Genomic DNA, 16,325 nt, shown 5'->3' with positions numbered 1-16,325 from the left:
ATGGAAGGCAGGAGCTGCTCTCAGGACTCTGGTAGAGATTTGTGCTGGGCTGTGTGGCCCTGGCTTGACACCCCTCACTTGGGCTTGGGGACTGCTGTAAGGGATGAAAAACTACCTGGAGAGAGGAGTGCTGCTTCCCTGGCACCAACCCAGCCTCCTGCCTGGGGGTGAGCAGCAGCAGGGTCCCCTGAGCCCCAGGCCACCTTTTTATGTGTAGTCACCCCAAGAAAGATGTGGGAGAAGTTGCCCCTCTTGTAGCAAAGCTGGTGTCACTGCTGGGCAAGGACTGGGTACGGAGAGCCTGGATGTGCAGCAGCCAGAGGCTGGGAGGGATTCCACATCAGCATGACTTGCAGTCAGCCCTGGCCTTAACTCAGCCCAGTGGTGCTGCCCTGGCACGTCATTTGCCTCTTGCTCCTGACTGGCAGCCTGCCTGATCCACAGCTGCACTGCTGGGGGATGCTCCTGCTGGAAGCCAGGAGAGGAACAGCAGGGAGCAGTGCTCCCTCCTTTGGGAAGCTTTGTTGTGCCCGGCCTTCCACACTGGTATAAGGACACTGGAAGTGTGGGGTGGTTTGAGCCTGTGACCTGGTGGGGCAGAGCTGTGTCTGTTTCGTGTGGAGACACAAGGGGAAATAGCAGCAATGGGGGTGAGGGGGAGATCAACATTGGGGCTTAATGGTGTGGGGTGATTGCAGATGCAGTCATCTGAACTGCAGAGAGGCCACAGGGCTTAAGCTGCAGCTGGAAGACACACATGAGAGCAAGGCTGTGCTCTGCCAGGGCTGCTAAGCTTTGCTTTGAGTAAGGAGGGGATGAGGCAGCAGGTTTGGAGCTGGCACTGATCCCTGCCCCCACTGTCCCAGGTATCACATCTCTGTTCAGCTGCCAGGCTCTTCCTGGGGCTGGTGTCAATGCACACCAGGGAGTCTCAGCAGGATCCTGATCCTGTGGGGTGTTTCCCAGCTCTCTAGTGGAAAGGTGATCCCCCACTGCCTCCCCTTAATCACTGGCTTATTTCAACTGCAATGCCTGTCTCTGCCTGAGCTGGGCAGGTGCTGGGGTGGGTGGGACAGATCCTGCCCGGAGCAGGGGCTGGGCAGTAGTCCTTCTAAGCCCTGCTGCTAGTGCTGATCCGGTGCGGTCCCAGAGCTGTCACGTCAGCAGGATTTGCCTCCCTGGTACTCCACAGAACCGGCTGGGCCAGTTCTGGCCCCACTCCCCTGGGGTCCTGAACCCCCTTTCTCCTCCCACTGCTCTGGAGGGCTGCTGGACCTGTCCTGGTCCTGTGGCTGGAGGTGAGGGCCCAGCATGCTCACGGGGCTGCAGCTGCACTGTGCCAGTGAAGATCGCTCCAGGGGATGCAAGCATGCAGCAATCTTCCAGGAAGAGCTCATGGCCTCACAAGGCTTTTCCATGCCAGCTCCACTTCACGTGGCTGCCGGGTGAGTCACACAGCCCAGCCAGGCTCCTCTGGAGACAGGCAGGTCGGGCACTGCCACAAGGCTTGGTACCGCGCTTGCTTCCCCTCAACTGTTCCGTGCACAACCCTGGGTCTCTGGAAGAGCAGAGGAATGAGGAAGAGGAGGGGAACCCATCCATGCGAGGGATGGAGTTGTGCTGTTCAAAGCTCAGCTGGGTTGGCAGGACCCAGCAGGCTCGAGGGTCCCTAGAACAAAGCGGGCAGCAGAAATGTGCCCTCTCCCTCCCCAAGAACTGCCAGCCCTCCTCTGGGAATGGGACACATCCTTTCCCACAGCCCTGGCCCAGGGGGAGTCCCCGACCTGCTCTGCCCCACAGAAGAGCCAGCCCAGGTGTGCTGCGGCAGCAGTAAACAGACCGATTTTAATGCACGGAACACCCAACATCACCACGGGAGGGCCTCGTCCCCTCCCTCGCAACCCTCCCAGGCCATCAACTGCGAAGCGCAGCCGCCCCTGGCCCTCCAGCTGCCTGCAGGGAAGCTGGCTTGGGCTGCTTCTCCATCGGCCGTGCCTCTGGCTTTGGCAGCATCCCTGCAGCTCAGTGAAGCTGTCAGGCTGGTCCAGCAGGGAAGTGCTTTTAAGCAGCAGAGCGGGTGAAGGCAGGGCCTGGGGCCAGGGAGCGAGCCCTAAGGCACATCAGAGCAGCTTCGGAGAGCCCAAAACTTCCAGGAGCCGGAGCCTGGGTCCCTCTCGGCGCGCACGTCTCAGTCTATCAGAAACTTCTCACCGTCTACATCTCTCCCCGCAGAGCCCTTGCGCAGGGAGGGGAAAAAATCGGAGCGGAGGAGGCGGGAGAAGTACATGAGGATCATGGCGTCGAGCAGCAGGAGGTTGGCGGTGAGGAAGGCACCCTGGCCCTGCACCTCCACGTAGCGGAGGAAGTACCAGGTGAGGTAAGCCTGGGGCGCCAGGCGGAAGGCGAAGTACATCACCAGGTTGATGTACTTGTTGGCCTCGTAGAGTGCCAGGGAAGGCACGTTGCTCATCTTCAGCAGCATGCGCACCGTGAGGAAGATGTTGCTCACCTCCACCAGCAGCAGCAGCACCGCTGCCACCAAGAAGCGGCCTGTGACGATGAGTGAGACGAAGGCAGAGATGGCCTGGGACACACACACAACACAGAGCAGGGTCAGCTCGCCTTGCCCTGGGGAAAGCGAGTCCTTCCCCACCCCTCAGCAAGAGCAGACTGTGCTGTTCTCCCCACCCAGAGTCTGGAAAGCCAGATCCCCCAGGACCAGTTACACCTCCCTGCACTGGGACGAGCCTCCAGCTCTTCCCCCTCGCAGCTCGGCAGCCTGGCTGGCTCCAGGCGCTGGGAGCCGATGCTGGCAGGCGTCCTGCCCTGCCAGGCGCCCTTGCCTTGTTGATGAAGAGCCTACCTGGCAGCCAGGGCGAGGCAGAGGGAAGGGCTCCAGCTTGCCCTGCCATAGCCCATGAAACCTGGGTGGGCTGAGCCCCGAGGTGTATGGTAGCCCCCCGTGCTGGCCCTACTCACCATGGCATGGTGCACCAGATACTCCCAAGAGGAGCGGGACTGATGGTTGAAGATGATGTCAAGGGTGTCATGGATGAAGTAGCCTGTGGGATGAAGGAGAGCATTTAGAGGGTCTGACTTGTGCACTGTGACCCATTGTGGAAAGGAGGAGCAGCGAGGAGGAGGAAGGTGGTATGACTGCTTTCCAGGTGTCAGAAACACCTCCACCCCGTCTGGGTATGCAGAGACGGCTATTCCCTGGGGGTTGGCAGCCTGTGGGCTCCACGCTCGTGATTAAGGCAGGAGGCATGGAGCTGCCCAGCCCTTGAGCCGGGGGCTCATCCCGAGCCAGCATACCGGGCGAGGCTGAGCAGAGAGTGAGCAGAGCCCGGCGGGGTGGCTGCGGCCATTGCCCTGCCTGGCTCCTTACCTGAGGAAAAGCAGACCAGCAGGTGCCCTGAGACGCTGTAGCCGTCCTGGATGTCGGAGAGCAGCTCCGGAGAGTGCCAGAGGCTGGGGGTGAGGAGAGAAGGAAAGGGGTCAGCCTAGGTTCCGGCACGGGGAACACGAGGACCCCCAGCCCCCTGCCCCCTCCCCAGGGTGCCCAGTTCGCAGCGTGCGCCCGCCGCGCTGCCCGGTACCTGAGGAGGGCCCACAGCCCGGCCAGCACAGAGTGTGCGAAAGAGACGAGGAGGTTCCGCCAGCGCCAGACGCGGCCGGGACGGCTCCGCACGGCGGCGGGCTGGGGCAGAGCCAGAGCCAACCGGCGTAGAGCCCCGAAGATCGCCACGCTGCCGCCCACCAACGCCGCCGAGGCCGCCCGCCAGCCCGGGCCCATCGCGCCCAGTCCGGCGGCGCGCGGCCGCGGCGGCGGCGGCGGGCGGGGCCCCGGGGCCGCGCCCCCTCCCCGCCGACCCCACCTCAGCGCTGGTCACGCCCCCCCGCGCGCTTGCGGAGCCACGCCTTCCCATTGGACACGCCCCCCGCGCTGGCCACGCCTCCCCCGCGCGCCTGCGCGGGGTTGGGCGGCTGTGAGGGGCGTGGCCGCGCCGTTCATTGATGAGCGGCGCGCTGGCCACGCCCCCCGCCCGTGTGTGAGCGCTCGTAGGCGCGGGGCGGGGCGCGCACGTGTGCGGAGCGCGGCGGGGGCGCTGCCCGGGCTGTGCCGGTGCCCGGGGTGTGCCGGTGCCCCTGCCCGGGGCCGCACCCGTGCGGGGTTCGCAGGTGTGCGGGCTGTGGGCTTGTTTGCTGAACGGGCGTGGAATTGCACGTGTGTGCGCGACACCGCACGCGTGGGTGTCGGATGTTGTACTGGGCAGCGCGGGAAGGTGGGTGCAGCGTATGAGTGGCAGACGTTGCCCATCTGTGCTGGGCCCTGCACATCTGCTACAGTGATGCGCAGCTGGCGTGGGCCCAGCACATCTGTTCTACGCCGTGTGTGTGTCCCCGGCACGGTGTGGCTGTCGCCGGTGGTTGGAGCGCGTGGTGTGGGGGAAAGCGTCGTGTTTGGAAAAGTAGTGGGAGCAGCCACAAACGCTCACCTGAAGACAAGGGGAGGAACCAGGGCGGGGTGGGCTGGGGCACGCAAAGGTGCCCCCTAATTCCAGCGTGGCAGTAGAGTGAGGCCGGCTCTGTGGGCACCGAAACGCGGCGGCGTGCTGGTTCCTGGGTAGGGGGGGTCCTGCCCCATCGCTGCCTCACTGTGCAGGGCGCTGGCTGGCTCGAGGGGGGCTGACCCCCCTCCCCGGTGAACCGGGCTGGCTGTCGCTAGATGGCAGCAGGGCCACGTCGCAGTGCCACCACTGTCACTGTCCCCACTCCAGCACAGTGGCTGCCACTCCTGGGTGCAGGGCAGGACCTTCTTCTGTGCTACAGCAGCTATCACGGCTGGCCCCGGGAGTGCTGATGGTCCTGGGGGGTCTAAAGCAGGTGGGGGGGGGGGGACATAGAGGGGACTCGTGCCCCTTGTGCAGCAGCGCAGCCCCCCGCAATGGGGTGCCCCTCCAGACTCGGGGCTGGAGGCAGCTGGGGACGCCGCCGCTCTCTGGGGGTGCGGGGGGTCCTGCTGGCATCCCCCAGTCGGGGCGGGCAGCCCAGCGCACCCCAAACCTCCCTCCCTGTGTGCTGCCCAAGAGGGTCTGGCTCCCGGTGGCACTGGGGTGCCCACCCAAGCGGGGGGTGGCGTTTCCCCCCGCTCCCGGCCGAAACACGGAGCCCCCTCGGCCTTACACGCACGGCGCGGTTTGTCTGCCCGCGGACGCCGTAGCAGCGCGGAAGTGTCTCCATGGAAACGACAGGAGCCGGGCCCAGGGATGGAGAAATACGAGCGGATCCGGGTGGTGGGGAGAGGGGCCTTCGGGTGAGGGGCGCCGGCGATGGGCGGTGGGGAGGTCTCCAGCCCTTTTACCTCGGAGCGGGAGGCCTTTAAGCCGCGCCCCTTTGGCAGCGAAGGGCTTGTGGCCATGCGGGGGTCGGCCGGGGTGTGGCACCCAGGGGGACACGGCACGGAGCGTGTGACACCCCGGGGCGCGGGGATTGCAGGCGATCTGTGTCACCCCAGGGTGGTGGCCAGGCCCTGCGTTGTGTGCCCCGTCCCCGCGCTGAGGCCCCGTCCCTGTCCCCGCAGCATCGTGCACCTGTGTCTGCGCAAGGCTGACCAGAAGCTGGTGATCCTGAAGCAGATCCCGGTGGAGCAGATGAGCAAGGATGAGCGGCTGGCAGCACAGAACGAGTGCCAGGTCCTCAAGCTGCTCAGCCACCCCAACGTCATCGAGTACTACGAGAACTTCCTGGAGGACAAGGCGCTCATGATCGCCATGGAATACGCCCCAGGTGGGCCCTGCTGTCCCCCAGTGCTGGCTCCTCTGCAGGTCCAGGGGATGCCAAGCACTTGGCTCTCTTTGGGTCAAGCTGCTGTGGCCTCACGTTGTGCTCCTTGTGAAGATCCTGTGCTTTGGCCCGCCAGGAGTCCAAGCATGTCTCTCTTGAGCAGATATTTTTGTAGAAAAGTATCTGGGGTTCCTGGTAGACACTAAGTTGACCATGAGCCAAGTGACCAAGCATTGGTGCAGGTTTACCAGAGAGGTGGTGGAGTCACCATCCTTGGAAATACCCAGAAGAGAGGTCCTGGAACTGGACAATCTCAGTGGCCCTGCTTGAGCAGTGACCTCTCAAGGTCTCTTCCAACCCCAGCCATTCCATGATTATATGCCTTACACCTGCTAATCATATCCAAAACAAGGAGATTTCAAACCCCTCTGTCCCTGATCAGCGTGTTACCATCTTGGCTCAGGTTTCAGGCACATTTCAACTCTGTTGGCCCCACATTTCTAACAAGATTTCTTGTGGAGTTTCAGATGAAATCCACATTTGCATGAGGGTTTGCTAAAAGCTGTTCGTGAGCCCTGGATCTGGACCTCCCCTTCCTGACAGGGGCCTCTCTGTGCCACGTGGCCTCTTGGACTGCAGGAATTCTCCTCTGCAGAACAGGCTGAGCTTGTTCTGCCTTCGAGGTTTATGTCCTGTTCCAAGAGCTGTAATTTTAGTGTTTCTTTTCCTGCTGCTTTTGATAATATGTCAACAGTAACTTCTCTCTGGCTGTTTCTTCCTCCCACCAGCTGTGCTGCCATTGTTCAGGAGCATTGGAGGATGTGCTGTGTGTGCCACCAGGATGTGTTTTTCCCACATGCTTGGCTTGTTAGGATGCCAAAATGGCAAAATCCCCCCAGTTTTAGGCCAGCTTTGTGCTGTCCTGTGCAGCCCCCCATGCCCACAGCCCTTTGTTGTTCCTTGCAGGGGGCACTCTGGCAGAGTTCATCCACAAGCGCTGCAATTCCCTGCTGGATGAGGACACCATCCTGCACTTCTTCGTGCAGATCCTCCTGGCCCTGCACCATGTGCACACCAAGCAGATCCTGCACCGTGACCTGAAGACCCAGAACATCCTCCTGGACAAGCATCGCATGATCGTCAAGATCGGAGACTTTGGCATCTCCAAAATCTTGAGCAGCAAGAGCAAAGCCTACACGGTGAGTGGCAGGGGAGCTTCTTATCCCATGGCAGCAGGCTGGAAACTCTGGATTTGGCTCACAATAGTCTCTTGGAAGTGGCTTTAGGCAGTGCTGCTTTGTTCCTTGGAGTTTATACGGGCTGCTATCTTCATGCCCGAGTTTGCTGTGGCTCTGTGGGCTGCAGAAAGGTAAGAAAGACCTGCCCGAAGCTGGGAGAGGATGGGGTGTCTGGGCCCACTGGTGAGGGCAGACAGGGTGGCTCCTGCTGGGGGTGGTGTTTGCAGACTCGTCTGACACATCCTTGGCAAATAAATTCCTGCCTGTGCTCTCCCGTCCTGCCTTAATCTCCTTTCTCTGCTTGACATTTGAGCGTCTTTCCCCACCTGGGCTAATCTGACCAGACGTTTGTATCACGCTCAGTGCTCTGGGCTCTGATTCTCTCAAGTGGATAGAAGCAAAATTAGAGGCAATTACTGGATGTGTCACTGGAAAGGCAAATCCTCATGTTTTTCACTGAGATTGTCAGGCAGCTGTTGATGCCAAGGGAACAAAAGCCCAGCTCTGTGGAGCTTTAGGTGGTGGTGTTCCAGCCAGCTCTGCACCAAGCCTTCCTCTTTCCACCTCTCTGCCCCAGTTTCACTGCACTGTGGTGAATTTTTGTCTCTTGTAGGTGGTGGGAACACCGTGCTACATCTCCCCAGAGCTCTGTGAAGGGAAGCCTTACAACCAGAAGAGTGACATCTGGGCCCTGGGCTGTGTGCTCTACGAGCTCGCCAGCCTCAAGAGGGCTTTTGAAGCTGCGGTAAGAGGGTTATGGTTTACACGTAGCACAGGGAGCTGTGGCCCCTCACAGAGGTGAAAATGTATGCTGGGATCGCTTCTCAGCGAGCCGGGAAGTGTGAAGGCAGAGGGCAGTGCTGAGAGCTCCTTCCTCCTTGGCCTCGCCCCTGACTGCCCAGCCACTGTTTGTCTCTTGTTTTCTCTCCAGAACCTTCCTGCCTTAGTGTTGAAGATCATGAGCGGGACGTTTGCCCCAATATCGGATCGATACAGCCCCGACCTGCGCCAGCTTATCCTCAGCATGCTCAACCTGGATCCTTCCAAGCGGCCCCAGCTGAATGAGATCATGGCCCAGGCCATCTGCATTCGGCCCCTCCTGAACCTCTACACAGACGTGGGCAGCGTCAAAATGAGGAGGCAAGTGACACTGCCACCTCAGTGTCCCTTGGGACGGGCTGCCACAGCCCACAGCGTGTCTGACCAGCTCACTGCCTCTGTTCTGAGCTCCAAAAAGAGCATTTTCCCAATGCAGCTCTGCTGTGCTGCCCAATGTGCAGCTGCTGCTAGCTGAGCCTGGCCCAGGGGCTCAGAGCCAGGCAGGTGCCACAGCAGGTGTGGGCTTGTCATCACAGTGACAACAAACAGAGAGTTGTGAGCACAGGGGGAAGTGAACTGGTGCCAACTCCCCTCTCTCAGGTTGTTCAAAGCACCGAGCAGTGCCGTAGGTGATTCAGCCATGGTTTCTGCTGTAGCTCTGCCTAGACATTCTGTGATCCAGAGCTCTGCAGGACATTAAAGGCTGGATTTTGGTTTGGCAGGCCTGAAAAGCCCTTGGCTCCGGTGCCAGCAGTGACCCACAGCCGGACAGGGGGACGGGCGAGCAGTGCCAGGCCAAGGGGTGAGTTCTGGCATGGTGTGTTCAACTCAGCTCCATTTGGAAGGACCCTTTCCTTTGGGTGACACAAGTCAGAGAGGCACTCAAGGTTCTGGAGAGAGGAACTTAAGAGATGTCACCTTCCTTGAGCCCTGGAGGAGCCCTGCAGCCCCTTGGACCAGCACTGGTCTGGCTCTGGCAGCTGTGCTGGCACCTGGACTGGCTGGTACCATCGCTTTTCCTGTGGGAGGAGAGTCAGGAATCCACACTAATGATTTCTGTGTGCCCCACAGGTGTCCGATGTGGTTCAGCCAGGACAGGAATCCCACCTCCACTGTCATCCATCTACACGTGGGGCAGTGGGATCACCACCCCTCTCCGCCTACCCATGCTGAACACCGAGGTGGTGCAGGTCTCTGCTGGCAGGACACAGAAGGCTGGGGTCACCAAATCCGGGAGGCTCATCCTGTGGGAGGTGAGTGCAGGGAACCTGGGGCAGGCAGTGGCTGTGGAGGCCTCGGATGTGTGATTTCTGTGAAGGAGGAATTTCTGCTCACTCACAGACCCTGGCATTGCCTCCTCCAGGACTGCAGTCCCAGCCAGGGTGTGGGTAATGCTGATAAACCTGTGGGAAGGGGTTCATCAGTGTTCTCCAAGCCAGCTCTTCCATGGCTTCTCTCCATCAGGCTCCTCCCGTGGGTGCTGCTGGGGGCCCTTCTCTCCCAGGAGCCACCGAGCAGCTCCAGCCTCAGTTTGTGTCCCGCTTTCTGGAGGGCCAGTCTGGAGTGACCATCAAACACGTGTCCTGCGGTGATCTTTTCACAGCCTGCCTCACAGGTGAGCTGCTGCCTCCTGCCTTCACCTGCCCGAGTCCCAGAACCCCCTAAAACCCAGTGGGACTGCCTGGGGAGCCTGCTCAGAGAGGAACCAGAGAGATGCTCTGGGCTGGGGTGACACAGGGGCCTCTTGGCCTCTCATGTAGCATCAGGTGGAGGTCAGAAATGGCAGACATGGTCCTCCTGTGATGCCACACTGGTCAACTTGATCCCAAACTGCCTGGTATGGGGAAGGCCATAAACAGTTGGACTTTAGAGGATCTTAAAGGTCTTTTTCCATTACTTTTTTCCATAAATTATTCTATGATTCTGTGAAATCTCCTGTGCTTGTTGTCCTGGTTGCACTGGTGTTACCTGGAACCAGAACTGACAGTGGGGGGTGCAGTGTGAGGAACATCTGTGTCACATACTCTGTGAGCGTGACACGGGCACACGCAGTGACCAGCAGTGGCTGGTGTCACAGTGAGGAGTCAGCGTGAGCTGCTGCAAGACTGGTTGTGCTCAAACTGCAGGATAGCAGGGTTTGAAGCCCCCTCAGAGCAGTCCAGGAAGTGTTCTGGGTGGAAGGGGAGCGCGCACACCAGTCCAAGGCCGTGTTTGAGGAGCAAAGCCCTCCCAGTGGTCCTGTGGGAGCTCTGTTTGCTCTTCTGCCAGGGTCAGGGCAGCAGATATGCAGTGGACAAACTCCATGGGCATGTGTTTATCCTACCTCCCATGATGTTTCCTGCCACCCCTCTGCTGGGCAGCTGCTCAGGGAGTGCCTCTGTGACTTTAACACCTTGACAGACCGTGGGGTTTGCAGCTCCTGCGTACACAGCTGCAGCAGTGTTATCTCAGCACTCTTATCACTGCTGTTTGTTCACTGAGCCCTTGCAGCATGGTGAGGCTGCTGCTCCCTGGAAGCTCCTGCAGCTGCCTGGAAGCTCCTGCAGCTCCTTGGAAGCTCACTCAAGACTTGTGACTCCTGCAGCTCGTTCTGAGTCAGAGTGGGTCCAATGTCCTGGGAGCCACGGCCACCCCTCGGCTGTGTCGCCTCGTGGGGCCTCACGTGTGCCGTGCAGGGCCTCACGTGTGCCACTGACAAGGCTTCTTTCTGCTCCTCCAGACAGGGGGATAATCATGACCTTCGGCAGCGGCAGCAATGGCTGTTTGGGGCACGGAAACTTCACGGATGTGAGCCAGGTTGGTGGAAAGGGTGCTGGGCGTGCTGCTCCTCCAGGGTAAAGGATAGATCGTGGATTCTGCCCCACGTGAGCAGGCTCATCCCAGCTCCAGGGATGTGCATCCCAGGCATGCTCTGGCATCTGACCCCCTCCCCCTCCTTTCCCTGTCACTGCGGGTTTTAAAAGACCCAACCTGCCTCTCTCTTTCTATCCCCCCCCTACACAATGATCCCTTTGAGCGTGGGGGAAGTCAAGAGATGCCTTGTGGTTGCTGTTGGCAGGCTCCCAGCTTGGAGCCTGCCTCCAATCACACACCTGCCTGCTTCACTCTTGGCCTGCAGCTGCCAGGGTTCACTGAGAAAAGTTATTTTTCAAAAGAGCCAGTATTTAAAGAAGGGCTGTGTGTTTCCGATTGGCTCAGAACACTGGGTTTGAGGGCTCATTGCTCCCTTCCAGCTTCTTCCTCGCCTGCCCTCGGATGTGGCAGCAGCCGATGGCTTCCAGCCGAGCCCGGGGACTGGTGCCATTTGTCACTGTGGTCAGCTGGCCCATTTGTTCCTGCTCCTCCCAGAGCTGAGCTGCTCCCTGCTTATGGCTGGGGAGGGGAGACCAGTTGGAAGCAGCAGCCAGATCCCAGCAAACGGTGCTTTTCACTTGAGGAGGATAATGAGTATGAGGCGAGGTGTCAGATCTAACAGCAGGTCACAGCAGGGGCTGGGTGAAATGTGGAGATCCTGGTCCCTCCACACCCTAACGAATCTGAGCTGTTAACTCACAGCTCCTCTGCAGGAGAGCCTTTGAGAGCCTTTGAGCCAACGCATCCTGCACCAAGCCCCTGCCTGCTCGGAGCAGGCGTTCACAGCCCCTGGCACTCCCCACATGGGCAGGGGAGCGAATCCCAACCCTTGCTGAACCTCTTCCCTCTCCAAACTCTTGTGCTGGCTGCTTTCTTCCGCCCCAGAGATGTTTGCATTATCTTCTGTGCTGCGTGCACGTAGTCTCTTATCCCTTTGAAGACTGCTTGGAACAAAAAAAAAAAAAAAAAGACATTTCTCTGTTGTTTGTGTTGGATGAAAACTGGGATGCTGCCAGCACTGTGTTGAGTCTGGGGGGGCCGGGTGGGAGGAATGGGAGCAGCCGGGCAGGCTGGGAGGTCTCGGCTGACGGCTGCTGCTCTTCCCCTGCCAGCCCAAGATTGTGGAGGCTCTGCTGGGCTACGAGATGGTGCAGGTGGCCTGTGGAGCGTCTCACGTCCTGGCGGTCTCCAACGAACGGGAAGTGTTTGCCTGGGGCAGGGGGGATAATGGTAAGAGATGTCTGTTTTGCAGAACAGGGCTTGTGCCTGTTCCCACTCCCTTTGCTGGCCCTGCTTGCCCTCAGTCCCCTCCAGATGTGCCAGGGTGGGTGGGTGTGGAAGAGCTGCAGCTGTTTTGCTGCATACCAGGGCCCCCATGCTTTGGGTTTTACTGCTTTCTGGGATCCCAGGCTGGGCTTTTGCAGCAGCTGTGTCAGTGCTGTACTCAGGGTGTGTGTTGCCATCAGCTGTTCCCTGCTCTGTTCCTCCTGCCAGGTCGCCTTGGGCTGGGCACCCTGGAGTGCCACAACTGCCCCCAGCAGGTCACAGTCCCTCCAGAGCACGAGGCTCAGAAGGTCATCTGTGGCATTGATTCCTCCATGGTCCTCACAGTGAAGAACCAGATCCTTGCTTGTGGGAGCAACAGGTAAGAGGGGTGAGGGTCTGTGCTCTACATTTTACCCTCCTGGGCCTGTCCGTGTTGTGACCAAGGAGCTCCAGAAAACATCCCTATGTGATCCTACCCCTCAGCATCATGCTGCTGATGGTGTGGTTATTCCAGGGCAGGATGTGTCTCTGGGGTGTCTGTGCCAGGCTGCGTTCAGCCTGAGATTTTCCCTGTTCAGGTGTAACAAGCTGGGCCTAGACCGGATCAGCTCAGCAGAGGAGCCCTCCCCAGAGGACCAGGTGGAGGAGGCCACTGTGTTTGTGTGTGCCCAGTCAGCCCCCTTGAACCAAGAGCCCATTGTGTGTGCTGACATCGGCACAGCACATTCGGCTGCTGTCACAGGTGAGGCTGTGTGCCCAAATTCTGAGAGGGGGGACACCTGCATTCTCCCTGTCTTCCTTCTGCCTGTTTCCCATGGGCAGTCTCTCAAGAGACACCCTGCTCACAATGTTGAAGCTCTGTGGAGCAGGATGCTCAGTGTCGAGACAGCAAAGAGCTTCAGGGGTTTCAGTGTGTCCCAAGTGACACCCAGTTGTGTCTCTCGTCTCTGCTGTCAGCCTCTGGCCACTGTTACACCTTTGGGAGCAACCAGCATGGGCAGCTGGGCACCAACTCCTCCCGCAACAGCCGCGTGCCCCACCTGGTTGTGGGGCTGGAGACGATGAAGGTCACCGTGGTGGCTTGTGGGGATGCCTTCACTGTGGCCATCGGAGCAGGTGAGGCTGAAGCCACCATGTCCTGAGCTGCAGCAAGCCCTGGCTGGCCTCTGGCTCTGCTGTGGTCAAGGCAGGTGTGCAGCGAGGTGTTTACATCCCTCTACAGACGGCGAGGTGTGCACGTGGGGGAAAGGAGCCCGGGGACGCCTGGGCAGGAAGGACGAGGAAACGGGAGTGCCGAGGCTGGTGCAGCTGGAGGAGACACATCCATACCTGGTGACCTCTGTAGCCTGCTGCCACGGGAACACACTGCTGGCAGTAAAGCGTGAGTAAAGGCTTTGTCCCTGTGATTCCTGCCATGAGGGCCCAGCCAGACACAATGCCTTGTGACCGGAGCTGTGCCGAGTAACCCTGGCACGTAAGCTCTGTGTTATTCCAGTCCTTCTCGAGCTGTAGATGAATGGAAATAACTTCAAGCCCAAAATAATTCCCCTTCTGCTCTTCAGCTCTGTGACACTGCCTCTCCCACTGGGCCAGGGGAGCAAAGGGATGGCAGAGGCTGTCTCATGCACTCCCAGACAGGTAGGCTGGCCAAGCTGCGGCCGGCGGGGAGCTGGCGTGCCAGCGGCCCACAGAGTATCCAAAAAGAGCAGTTCTCTAATTGATGCTGCTGAAATAGAAGCTGAGATTTGAGGCGTCATTTTGGCTGCTGCCTTTCCATTGTGGTTTGGAAAAGATAGCGATGGTTTTGTGGTTCCTCTCTGCTCGGGCCAAAGGCAGCATCGCAGCGCAGTTAAAACGTGCCCATGGCGTGACCTGCCCTTCCGTTGCCTGGATGTACAACGGGAGCCTGGCCCAGACTGCTGCAGGGGCCTTTCTTCCTCCTCTGCTGGGCTGATTATGGCCTCAGCCTGGGCTGAGGGATTCCAGTCTCAGCCCACTTCAAGGAGGCTAATTACAGCCCAGAGGGGAGGAGGCCCGGCTGATGGCCCCGGCGCAGCGGAATCGGCCCTGGCTCCCGTTCCTCCCCTGTGAGTGCCCAGCTCTCATGTGATGTGTGTTGCCACGTGAAGGGGACGGGAATGGCCAAGTCCCCAGGCTCGGGAACAAGTAGGGCATTTGTCATGGGAGTAAAAGGGTTTTGTCTCTACAGGAAGACTGCAGGCTGCTCTCCCCTTCCGCTGCTGGAGTTGCCCTGCACTCTGTGGCAGCTGGTTTATGGGCTCCCACCTGCAGCACTGTAAGAGCAGGGACTGTGTAGCCCCACTGCTGTCCAACTGCCCGAAACGTTGTCCTGTCCCAGTACTGGGAGTGCAAACTCAGCGGTGTGAGGGCAGCAGCCTCGCCTGCCCCAGCATCCCTCAGCAACCAGTGTGCAAAAAAGCATCAAGAGCTCTGTAAAGAGCTGAGATCTGACTTTGGGCTTTCACACAGCTCAATCTGCCTGGAAATTTCTCCAGCAAAAACAGGAGATCCAGTGACACATGTGATGTCATTGCTGCTGTCAGCTCTGGCTGTTATCTGGCCTGGGAGGGTGCTGGCACAGGCAAGCTGTGCTCCACCTTTGGGGTGGCCGTTCTGCTCCTCCTGTGGGGCCAACTCTGCTTTTGACTGGCTTGGACTGCTGCCCAGGTTATCATGAGCTGCTGCTGCACCCTCCTCTCAATCCCACTGCAAACACAGAATGACTGGGAGAAGCCAGGCTGGAGAGGAGGAGAAGGAGAGCACAAGCCTCAAGAGACTGCATTTCGTCCTGTTTGGGCTCTGTGTGCTGGGCGTTGCCTAACTTTGTGCCACTACTGAGGTCTTGCAACGGCTTCCTGTAGGGAAGGGGACAGGGATTGTGGTGTCCATCTGTTGGGTATCAGGCCTGTGTGGGGCAGAACGCTTCTTGTAGCTTCATCAAAGTGGGGCTTCCAGCTAAATCTTGGTCTTTACCCTTTGTGTTTCAGCTGCTGTGGAGGAATCGCCTTCCCAGTGAGTGAGAGCAGCCACATCCTGCTCTTCCTGCTGCCCACGGTGGCCTGGCTCAGACACACTCCAGGCTCCAGAGCTCCTCAGCTGCGCTCTGAAGGCAGCAGTCTGCAAACAGAGAGTTCCTAACGATGGTTCCCAAGGAACCAGAGCTGGTCTCACTTATTGAATTGTCACTGTGAACCTCCAGTGCCTGAGAGTCGCTGCCCTGAACATGCCATGGGGTGGACATCCCCAGAGCTCCTGTGTGCCTTCAGGAGGTCACACCGTGGCTCTTCCCCTCCCTGCTGGAAGTGCCTGTGTGGAAGGGTGAGGAGCACAGAGGTTGTTTTCCTCTGTGGAAACTGTTTCTGGTTACGAAGCCCAGGCTGACAGCTCCGTGTCTGAGAGAGCTGTCAGCCTTTGCACAGCAGCGTCTGGAGTCAGGGCCCCAGGCGCTGTGCTGGGTGACTAAATGCAAACCTCTGTGCTAATTAGAGAAGTCTGTCCTTTCCCATCCCCCCTCTAAAACGTTTCACCCATTTATTGAGCACACTTTGGAGGGTACTGCCTGCACGGCTGGCCGAGCTCTGCACGAGCAGCCTCCCTGTGCTGCACAGCTCTCCCGAAATGCCGCCTGGAGCTTTCCAATTACAGCATCCCCTGGCCCCAGGAGCTCGCTGGAGGATCTTCCAGCTGACGTTTGTCCTCAGGCCCCTCAGTCCTGCTGCTGACCAGCTCACTGGCTCCCAGCTGAGCTGGGGAAGGCAGCAAAACACAGCCAGGGATTGTCAGTACTTGAAGTTTTTTAACCCAGATTTTTCCAGGGAGCTGATGAGCTTTCACCAGGGATCTTTAAGGCAGGAGGGGCACATCCATGTGTTACGGACAGGAGTCACGTTTTTTGTCTCCAGAAGGGTCGTTTCCTTTCCTTTATTTTTTTTCCTCTTCTTTTCTTTTTTTAACTTACATGTGCCCTGGGCCATTTTTTGATGAGCTTCTGTCTCTGATCTGTCTGACATTGCAAATGCTCTTGCCTTTCACATCCATCTTTGTGCTGTTGCCAATCTGTTGTGTATAAAGTCGGTGCTTTCATAAGCTGGCTGAGATGAAATCTCTCTAATTATTTTTGTGATTCTTTCCTGTTTTCAATGAGGGAAACCTCGACGGGCTCTGGTAAAAGCCAACTGATCCCTCTATCATGTGGAAGGTAATGAATTTCTGCAGGTCTCCTGCCCTTTCTTCCCTCTCCTCCCAGGCTCCGGCTGGGGAAGGGAGCAGGTCCTGTCCGGCCGGGAGAGGCGTGTGCAGCCCTGGCTGCAGACACAGCCTCCCTGTTTGGCTCCTGGCAGG

At 59.1% G+C, this 16,325-nt stretch overlaps 2 protein-coding genes across 4 annotated transcripts; one reads left to right on the top strand and one right to left on the bottom strand.

The window, feature by feature from the left end:
- Window positions 1–1,817: 1,817 nt before the first annotated feature.
- Window positions 1,818–3,840, bottom strand: TLCD1 (TLC domain containing 1). Its single transcript, XM_032130134.1, has 4 exons — window positions 3,600–3,840; window positions 3,389–3,471; window positions 2,980–3,062; window positions 1,818–2,584 (listed from the first exon to the last, which is right to left on the bottom strand). The coding sequence occupies exons 1-4, from the start codon at window positions 3,794–3,796 to the stop codon at window positions 2,189–2,191; spliced, it is 759 nt and encodes a 252-aa protein (XP_031986025.1). The 5' UTR covers window positions 3,797–3,840; the 3' UTR covers window positions 1,818–2,188.
- Window positions 3,841–4,108: 268 nt separating this feature from the next.
- NEK8 (NIMA related kinase 8) lies at window positions 4,109–16,086 on the top strand. Of its 3 annotated transcripts, none has more exons than XM_032130214.1 (15): window positions 4,109–4,286; window positions 5,585–5,790; window positions 6,754–6,986; window positions 7,639–7,770; window positions 7,957–8,165; window positions 8,567–8,646; window positions 8,916–9,097; window positions 9,309–9,459; window positions 10,564–10,640; window positions 11,810–11,927; window positions 12,192–12,342; window positions 12,542–12,705; window positions 12,921–13,079; window positions 13,186–13,344; window positions 14,972–16,086. In XM_032130214.1, exons 2-15 carry the CDS (start codon window positions 5,655–5,657, stop codon window positions 14,998–15,000), a joined length of 1,980 nt encoding a protein of 659 aa, XP_031986105.1. In that variant the 5' UTR covers window positions 4,109–4,286; window positions 5,585–5,654; the 3' UTR covers window positions 15,001–16,086. The 3 variants fall into 3 exon arrangements, with proteins under 3 accessions (XP_031986105.1, XP_031986104.1, XP_031986103.1); XM_032130213.1 differs by lacking the exons at window positions 4,109–4,286; window positions 14,972–16,086 and adding exons at window positions 5,102–5,317; window positions 13,526–14,965; XM_032130212.1 differs by lacking the exon at window positions 4,109–4,286 and adding an exon at window positions 5,104–5,317.
- The last annotated feature ends 239 nt before the right edge of the window (window positions 16,087–16,325 follow it).

Source organism: Corvus moneduloides, chromosome 20, assembly GCF_009650955.1.
Source record: "Corvus moneduloides isolate bCorMon1 chromosome 20, bCorMon1.pri, whole genome shotgun sequence".
Classification (NCBI taxonomy): domain Eukaryota; kingdom Metazoa; phylum Chordata; class Aves; order Passeriformes; family Corvidae; genus Corvus; species Corvus moneduloides.
This window is presented reverse-complemented; position numbering and strand designations above follow the sequence as displayed.